The following is a 9,706-nucleotide window of genomic DNA, read 5'->3' as shown; positions in this document are numbered from 1 at the left end:
CCTTGCATCATGTAGAGCAATTAAATAGGTATAAAATGGGTTTATTGGCTACGCCCAGAGCTGATGACCCCGTCATCCCTCGCCTTTGGACCTTTTTCTACAACGAATGATTCCACTTGGTTGTTGGAGGTGCTCCGATGAGTTTTAGCCCGGATCGTCCACGGCTGGAGAAAAGCTTTGCAAGAAGAAGACGCCAAGATCTTTGAAAAGGTTTTCAGAACTACTCCGGTTTGATGAATTCAAATAAATTCAAGAACTCGAGTCACTTTCGATCTTCCGAAAGTGTGGAGAATCGGATAGTTACAACTGGATTACCTGCGCTTTGACATTAAACGGCTGACGACTCGAGGAGATAAATTAACAAAAGAAAGTCGCGTGCAGCGCGTTATCGTAATTTGCGAAACCACGCGCTCTGTAGAATGCCAGGTTTGGGGAAAAGGTCATAATCGGGAGGCAGGATTGAACCGTCCGATGCACGGAACGTCGCTTGACTCGTAACATATGCACGCACTTTCACACAACGCTTCTTGCGTTCATACAAGTTACTTTGTCTCTGTTTAGCTGAAAGATTTTGCGGTCCGCGCTATCGAGCTTCATTATTGGCAAAAGTAAACGTTCGACGAGGTGCATGAACACGCAGCCAGAATGTAATATCGCTAATTATCACTTGGACATTAATATCTAGTGAAGAAAGCGATGCATTATATTCCTTCGCTGTGCTTCTTCGGGACATCTTACATCAAGGGCTTAATCACTCGTGAAATCTGATGTAAACTCATCAGGAAATTTTCTGTAATATTTGAAATCATCCGAAATCTTTTGAAATCTCTGAAGTGTTTTGTAATCTTTTGAAATCTTCTGAAACCATCTCTAATCTTTTAAAGTCTTTTGAAATCGTTGTAATCTCGATATCAGGTGTACATCAACACGATGAGTGATTAATCCCTTCTTTGACAACTTCTAATACGCCAGTGTCGAGTAACTAACTTGAGGTTCAGACTCGAGAGTGGAATTTTTCGTTTTTAAAGTTATGCCATCCATTTAACTAACGTTGATCGTTAGTTGATTTCTTACTCACAGAGTAGCAGCACAGATACGTCATCGAGAAGGATAATGCATCTTGTCTGACAACCTGCGTTGAAAAAATCCAAGAACAGATAATGTACGCCGATCCACCTCAAATTTATAATTCCAAAAATACATTTCGGCACTTTTTAAGCTGTTTAATTAAGTATCACCAATATATGAATGGTATAAATTATAAGCTTGGAAACGAAGAACTCCAAAGTAATAATTTCCGGAGAGTAATTGTCAGTAAAACGATTAACTGATATGATCGAATCATGCTCGAACGGATAACGTAAGTCGAGACGTGCGCGGGGGGAAAAATGTTGAAATTTAAATAATGTGAATATGTGTATAATATCTAAGGTGTAACGAAACGAGAGACACGATCAGCATTCACACCACCGGCATTCTTGCCTTCAGCTAGGTGCGAGGTCGCAGCATTACTTTCACTGCCCGTCGTCGATCCAAGACCCTCGTTGTCCAGTTGGATAATTTATTTCAGTTACAAAGAAGCACGATGAAAAAAAAAAAAAAAAGAAAAAAGAAGGAACAAAAATAGAGAAAAGAATAGAAACAAACCACGAACGATGATTATCCTACAGTATGTCTGTTGAAATGTCAAGGTTTTCCATCGCTCGACTCCGTTGTTGTACCTACAACCTCCATGTTGTCGTTACATCGACCACCACGCTGTAAAAACGACAATAATCCGCCGCTATGCGCACTTGGGCCATGAATACTTTCGCTTTTTTCCACAACAAATATGGCTGGAATTTGAATCCTGACTCTGACAATGATGAGTGCTGTACTTTCGAGAGTATTACTCACGCCTTGATCCGATTGGGGAACGACGTAACAGCAGCACGAATGCTGCGGCCCCCTTTGTTTTCGCTTTTCACCTATCATCCTGAAGCAGTCACACTTACTTTCGTTTCGCATTCGTACTTTTTCATTATTATTCTCTCCTGATATTGCAGGTATTACGATAATTTTTCCGGTATTTAAATAAATCGTATCAGACAATTAGAGACGCTGTAATTTTTTCTGGCTCTTGTAACATGACCAAGTCGTCGTTGTCACATTCTCATCAAAACTAATTAACTCACTACCTACCTTCCTTTTGTCTTTGGACAGCTTGCCTCTGGGTTGAGGCAGGTCGAAGTAGCTCCGCTTAATTGCTAAAGGAATTTTTAGCGATGGGTACAAACAAGGGTAGAACGATCAAGATCAAAAACTGAGTTTTAAAGGCATAAATTCCAGCGTAAATAAATTTACCAAGTCAGGGAACGTTTTTTACTGAAAGTGCTGCAAAATTGAACAATTTTTGTCTGTTGCTTAACGGTATATACTCATGACGTGAGAAGTGATTCGGAATAGTTTTTATTAATATCGTGAAGAAGAGAGAGGGAGAAAGTATTTGGAAAAGCAATATATGCTCAGCATCGCTAATAAAACGGCTTTTAGATTGTGGCCAGGGTCGTAAAGAATCGTAAAAAGACACTGTCGCGTTAATTATTGTTGGATTAGGGGAAAGCTTGCGTAATTAAAAGCTGATTGTTGGTGCAGTAGAAATAAATGGGTTTTTGTTTATTTTACGAAACAGCTTATCTCACCTAATAGACGATGTGCCCGATTGGTAACTGCCAAATGTCGGAGACACGGAAGCCCCTCACAATCTATTGGCACAAACGATTACGTTGCTTCGACGCATATGACAAAGTGCAAACTGAACATAAAACAAAAATTGCCAAATGCGTAGTTCGGGTGTTTAGCTTGTATTTACCGCTTGCAGGTTATGCATAGCCAAGCTATTTATATTCGGTGAAATTTCAGTTTTGTTTTTCACCCAGGCATAGATCGACTACGTACGATTATAGATTAGTGAAGTTTTCAGAATCCACAGGATAAAATTTTTCCACTCAAACCACGAACAATTCATGAGTGGGATTGTCATTGAGATTGAATTTAGAATAAAATATAGATTGAAAAAAATCGAATAGAAAACTTTGACCCAGTTCAATTATTCATCACATGTAACTTAAGGACATGATCTGAATGGAAGGCTAGCGCTTGATCACACCTCCTAATTTCGCATTCGCTTCCGCTTTGGCGTTAAATTATTTCGAAACATTTCCAGAGCACATGCTACGCGCCGCACTCGACCTGCAGGTAATAAAATAATGATTATAAATAATTTCTAAACAATCGATAAAGTTTTAATAAACTCTCAACTGTCTAGGAGGACCTCAAGGCGTGTTGACAAATTCCACGAAGCGTTACTTTCGTAATCTGCCACATTCAAGTGTACTTTACAATGCGCATGCGGTGTTCCATAGGTCAAATTAATAATAGACTACGATGGAAACTTATGTGAAGAGGTAAGAACAAATCCAACATTTTTTCACTTCATTATGATAAGTCTTTGATGAATTTCTATGAAATAAAATATGTTGCTTTGATCAGTGAATCATATAACTATAAATTTACTGGAAACCAACACTGTCTAATTAATTATCTTTATTCCTTCTTACGAATTTCTCACAGCTAGAAAATACCTTGACTATATTTTTATATAGCATAATTACAGTATCTCGATATAGTAAATGCCTGAAAAATAATGTCACAGAAGACCACTGATCAATCGATCCAATCAGTTGATCCCTTGAACGAAACGATTGGGATTGTAAGTGAAGGTGGAGTCAGAAGCTTGAATTCTATTTTTTTTTCCAACCCATCGTCGAAGAGCGTAGTTTCGAACCCTTGTACTTGCGTTCTGACAGGTCCACGTGCTCGTGGAGTACACCAGAGACGACGTAAAACGATGCAGTAGGCCAGGTGGTGGGCGTTGAGCTGTGCGCAGCTAGTCCCTCAGGATTGGAACGATCGTGTAACGAACAAGCTGTGAACGAAAGCGTATGGGTGGTTGGTACCAGAGTGAGAGTGGCATATATATAGAGGGAAGGGGGAACCAGCGGTGCACTTCGAGGTACACTGTCTCCGCGTCTGTAGTGTGTCCGACGATCGTACGTTCTTTGTTGTATCAATTCGACGTCACCCTCTCGTCGCCAGCGAAATCGGCGGCTCCAGAACACCTCCGGAGAACCTACAGTTCCTTACTTCACCGTGAAACATATCGAAGTCCAAGATGAGGCTCCGTATTGTTACGTGAGTACATTAAAATAACCATCCATGATGGTACCATGGGTCCCAATAATCATCATCTGAAAGTAAACGTTCCAAGTCGCAGTGATTTATCAGTGCTGACTTCTGCATAGACTCCATTAGATTGAGATTCCACTATCATAGTAGTCTTCGATTGTTGTCTAGCGAGTTTTTTTTACGAACCGACAAGGTGTCTTTGGTTGAATAAACATGGATGCTTTTTTCGTCCGGTATCTGGAGGCCAGTCGGTCAGTCAGATATTTTACCAGACTCGATCCATGCGCATTGCACCGCAGGGTTTGAAAAGCGGCTTCTTACGTAAGGAACTGTTTCTACTGTATACAATGGTTCTTTTTCTTTTTTCTATATCCACGATTTGCCGTCTCATTTTAATATCGCTCCGATAATAAGTTGTAATGAACGGATACGTGGATTCGAATGATACGGCGCTATAGTTCGGAATGTAAATGCATGATAGCAATAAGTAATTGGAAGGGAACCTGATCAAAACTACAAAAGTGAACGGCGATCGAGAGAAAACATATGGTGGCTGCTTGGTGGCTCGTGCAAAATGGAAAGTGCGTATTGGCAGAAAATTTAATCATTTAGTTTGAAATTGCCTGTTATAACGGCAGGCTGATTTGATTGCCGGAAGAAGTATAGAAATTTTGATGATGGGACCGCTATTAAAATACTAAACAACGCGATAATTGAAACTGATATTTTTCAAGCGTTGCTTTCTACTTATTGCGAATAGTCCCAAAACCAATAAAATGACACGATAATGATGACCTGAAATAATTCGCAGTATTCGGAGCGTTCAATTTCACCTGTGAATTTCCTCAGGAAATTACGGTTCCAAGATGTTTATACGAGCTAGTATAATTTGCTACGTTGCTTCAAAATCGATGCTTCGCTTCAAACGACCACAAATTAACGGTTTTACAATTACTATCGATCACTAGCTTCGACAATGTTCAAGTAAGAGTCTCAGCTACATTTGCAGCGAAGGCTATTAAAATATTGCGGTCAGTCACATGAAGATAATCAGGATTCGTCCATAAATCTTTATCTGAACAAATAATGACGCGGTCTTGCATAGCTTGCAGGTTATATCACACGTTGCGTAAGATCTGAAAACTTCTTATAACGAGGAAACAAGACGGCTAATTTATACCACAATCTATAATCATCTGTACGCTCTGTAATGAGTTGAATGCACGTACGATAAAATTTCGACGAATCTCTCAACGACCTCGTCCTGGGTTCGAAAGAACCAAGACTCGATTCGATCCCTCGAGCGATAGAATCCGTGATTACGATCTTCCTTCACGGACAGGTAGCTTGGATCTATGTCGGAAAAATGGGCAAGGCCTTGTCCAATTATTCGACCACGTGGTATTATTTATCTACTTACGAGGCGAGAAACAAGCTTACAATTAAATCCGGTGCTTGATTAAATTCGGTTTTCTCGCATTGGTGAAGGGTCACCAGTGGCTGTAGCAAGTACCACATACTCACTTGATCGGGGTCAACCGAAAGTCTCTGAGATCAGCGTCACGCACGAAAACTCGCAACGGTTTTACTGGTTTGTCTGAATCATGATGTGTACAATCAGGGAAAATGTCTTTCGAGACCAAGAAGTCTCCGCAAAGCAGTAACTTGGATCGTCTATCAGAGATGGTCTAATGGAGAACCGTTGATTGTTGATCCTGATTGCAGAAGTTCTGGAGGAAAAATCGTTGGAAATGGACAATCCTCTTAGTTCGTGATTGAATATAATTATGACGCTTTCAATTGCGTACTGAAGTTGTGGACAATGCGTTAAGCAATATCAAGACTTATTGGCTCAAGGATTCTTACGGCAGATCCTTTCCTCGATATTATTGAGCCGATGACGGTCGAAAATCCCGATTGGCAAATCGTAGAGACTTGGCAGAAGGGGGAGGGTTCACAGAGGGATATAAGTATGCTCTTTCGGTTACATAAACTTTCATACAACGAATTGGCTAATCGCCAAGGGGCGCAACGTGCCTCCAAATCCCTCGCTTATTGAACCTATTTGCTATATCGCTTCGTGCATGGTGCCTACTTACATTTCTCATTATCGCATGATGCTCAGCTTAAAGTTCTTTCGAAAATATCCACTTTCGATTTCATTCGATGAATCTCTCAAAGGCCACCTCGAACCCGGCAGCGCTAAGCCGCCTCCAGAGATCCTCACTTTCACTGAGTCCCACTCGGGCCACGTTCAAGCTTCGCTTGGTCTTTCCAACCGCGCCACGTTCTGGGTAATTGAAAAACGCGGGGCATAATGGAGATGAAAAAATTTATTGGTTTAGTTTGATTAAATAATGAACAAGAAGTATCGAGTTGTTACAAGGTTTTGTGTCAATCAGTCCAGCTGAACTCCACGTTTTTCGGTGTAGACTGGTATGGAACATCACTTTCCTAGCTCTGGTGTCGACATATTTGGAGAATGCAATCTTTTTTTGGACTACAGTATTTGAAATCTAATCGACGCGCTTTACGATGCTTTTCGACATGAATACTGACCGGTTAATTAAATGTTCGTTTTCAAAGTGGAAGGCATTTTATCCACACTATGCATAAGTGGATTGGAAATGACGATGTTAACCACGTATTTCAACACACAAATTTCAAAATTAAAAAGACAAGACGAATACCATGGTGTAGAAATCTCGAAAATGGTTATCTAAATCGAAGGTGAATATTTATAGCCGTCGTAAAGTACTTTTAAACGTGCTGCTTCACAGAAAATAGATGAACAGTTATTATACCTGAAGTCGGCACCGACAGGTTTGGTTATTCAAATATAATTTGTTTTGACCATGTTTGGTTTTTCCTAATCACATTCTAAATCAGAGACCTTGAAGCCAGACTGCATTCGCTTCGTTATTTCGGAAAACGTATTGCTGTTATTGACTTTTCGTTTTCGGTTTCAACACTATAAATTTTCCGACATTCCACGAGTCACAATGAAAGATGGATCAAGGACATCGTCAGGAATAGTGAGCACCGATGTATAAATAGATTACAACAAATCCTGGTTGGAATGTACGGTATAAAGATAGAGAATGTCAGGAATACTTGTTTTGTACCGATTACAAAACCAGCTGCATAGATTTTTTAATATACCGAGGAGGTTTTTGAAACGATGAACTAAAATGAATCTTGGCTCCCGATGTTTAGGATAAGAATATTAGACAAAGATGAAGCCGAAGGAGTTCGGTGACATTCGTGGTTTCTTCGTATCCCACGAACCGGAGAATCGCTTGGGGCTGCATGGTGCCGAGTTAGCTGGCAGAGAAAGTCAGTTTGGTACGTGAATGTCATAGGGCATGAGGAATCTGGTTTCCATGTGGTTACAAATCTACGGGTTCTTTGTAGTCCGTGAATAGCTTTGAAGAAGTCACGTTGGTCGAGACTGGGCCATGAATAATGCAAACAATTACGCACAAGCAGTTGATGAATATCGATACCCAAACATCTTGTAACTCTTCCATGTCAGGAACGACGTAAAGAGTATATTTCAATTGTTTTCCTTCTTTTATCCGCGCGTCATGGGACCATTGCTTCGACCCAACCCGGAACGGAGTGTAGAAGCCTAGTCTTTTTAGTTTCTAGTTTTTTTTTCTCAGATTGAATCATTTGCAAATGTCATGTTATTTTGTCAATAAATTCAAATACACTCAGCCAAAAGTTCAGCTGCTATATGAGCAGGTTTCTACGATTAGCTCCTAGTATACCCAACGTCGAATATGATCATCTTGCTTGACATCTAAATGCCACGTGAAGAATGATGAACAAACGTATTTCATTGCACCATGGACCAGCACAAGTCGTAAGTCGTAATACACAGATCAAGGCATCCGCACATTTGCACGTTAAATTGTATGTGTAGATCCATTTGCGGTGCTAGACATGCGCCGAGATTATAGGCTGCGGTTCAATCTTCATAATTACAACGACACCAGCGATATTATGGCACTGAGAGACGAGTTTTCCAGTCTTCGTCATCTCGCAGGCGTCTAGTCTAGCCTGTCTAAGGATCTTACCCAACGTCTCTATTCACCTCGTCTACAGAATAATGGATAAAAATTTTAGAAGTATATATAGGTATAGTCCTTCATAATGTAGCAGTAAATGCTGCCAATCATCCTCCGTTGACGGTATACAGGTTTGAAAATTCCCAGGAACGCAAGTGTCATCAACATCGTTAAAAAGTCTCATGATATCGCCTTGATTGCTTCAGATTGGTCGCTCTTTGCTTGATCGCCGCATGCAACTGTGCCGAAGAGGAATACGAGTACGATGACGAGCCAGCACCAGCCCCAGTGGCTCCAGTAACTCAGGCGCCTTCGAGGAACGCAGGACGTCTGGCTCTCTTGACCAGAGGACGAGGTCCAGTCGGAAGGAAACCTGCATCGGTAATTATTCCAGGATTTGATTATCCGTCATCCACTGTCACATCGTTCATGTACGGTGTTTTCAGACCACCACAACTACCGCCAAGCCCGTTGAAGAACCCGTCGAAGAACTGGGAGGTGGTGAAGAGTACGATGCGGAGAGTGAAGAGGCGGAAGAGGAAGTCCAGACCACGACGACCGAAGCCCCGAAGAAGATTCGAGGAGGAGTCAGGCCCTTCAGGTGAGCCATTAAGAGTCCTTCAGAGTCTTTCGCCTGATCAGTTATGCTCTCGACATGCTATTAAAACAACACCTTTTACAACGGAACATTTCTTACGTCCTACATTCGAATTTCAGATCCAATGAGGACCTTCTCGCCGCTCTGAAGAGGAGAAGAGCCCAGGTTGTTAACACCAACAGCATTCGTGACTCTCCCACGACAGAGGCCGCTGAACCAACAACTCCACGACCAAAGTGAGTTCGAGTGTTTTTTACTGATTTGAATCGATGAGTTCATAAGCTATTACAGCGGAAGGTCTAGTCTGAGGTTCATCGAAATTAATTTCCCTGACTAAAGTGAAAGTATAGTTTTTCATCGGTGTCTTCGTTCGAAAGTGTTTTTTTTTTTTTTTTGAGAATAAATACGACGTCAAGAGGTCGTTATGGATGACAAACAATTAGGGTGAAGATCGTCTGACGATTCTAATCTTCTACTTCCTTCAGGTCAATTTCGTCGAACAACAGTCGAAGCCGAGGTGGCCAAGCGGCGGACAGTGCATCAAGATCAAATCGAGGCAGATTTGGAGCCACACGAGGCACTGCCAAGCCCGTGCAGGAAGAGGTTGAGGAAGAAACCCAGCGGGAAGAAGTTCAAGTGAAGCCTAAGCCGTTCCGCAGAGGTTAAAAACGCGTGCAAGCAGCGTATTCCGCTGCTAAAATCAATTCGCCAATAACGAAGACAGAAGTTTGAAGCGAAGAAGTCAGCCCCAAAGTGCTGGTGGGGTGATGGCTTGACTGAAGCCTCTACATTTCTCTTTTTTTACAAT

General features: G+C 41.4%; 1 protein-coding gene across 1 annotated transcript; it reads left to right on the top strand.

Moving 5' to 3' along the window:
* Window positions 1-4,026: 4,026 nt before the first annotated feature.
* On the top strand, window positions 4,027-9,706 carry LOC124409307. Its single transcript, XM_046886846.1, has 5 exons — window positions 4,027-4,233; window positions 8,507-8,681; window positions 8,747-8,901; window positions 9,018-9,134; window positions 9,384-9,706. Exons 1-5 carry the CDS (start codon window positions 4,214-4,216, stop codon window positions 9,562-9,564), a joined length of 648 nt encoding a protein of 215 aa, XP_046742802.1. The 5' UTR covers window positions 4,027-4,213; the 3' UTR covers window positions 9,565-9,706.

This window comes from Diprion similis, chromosome 8, assembly GCF_021155765.1.
Source record: "Diprion similis isolate iyDipSimi1 chromosome 8, iyDipSimi1.1, whole genome shotgun sequence".
NCBI lineage: Eukaryota > Metazoa > Arthropoda > Insecta > Hymenoptera > Diprionidae > Diprion > Diprion similis.
Note: the sequence above shows the minus strand (reverse complement) of the source record. Positions and strands in the feature narration are given on the sequence as shown.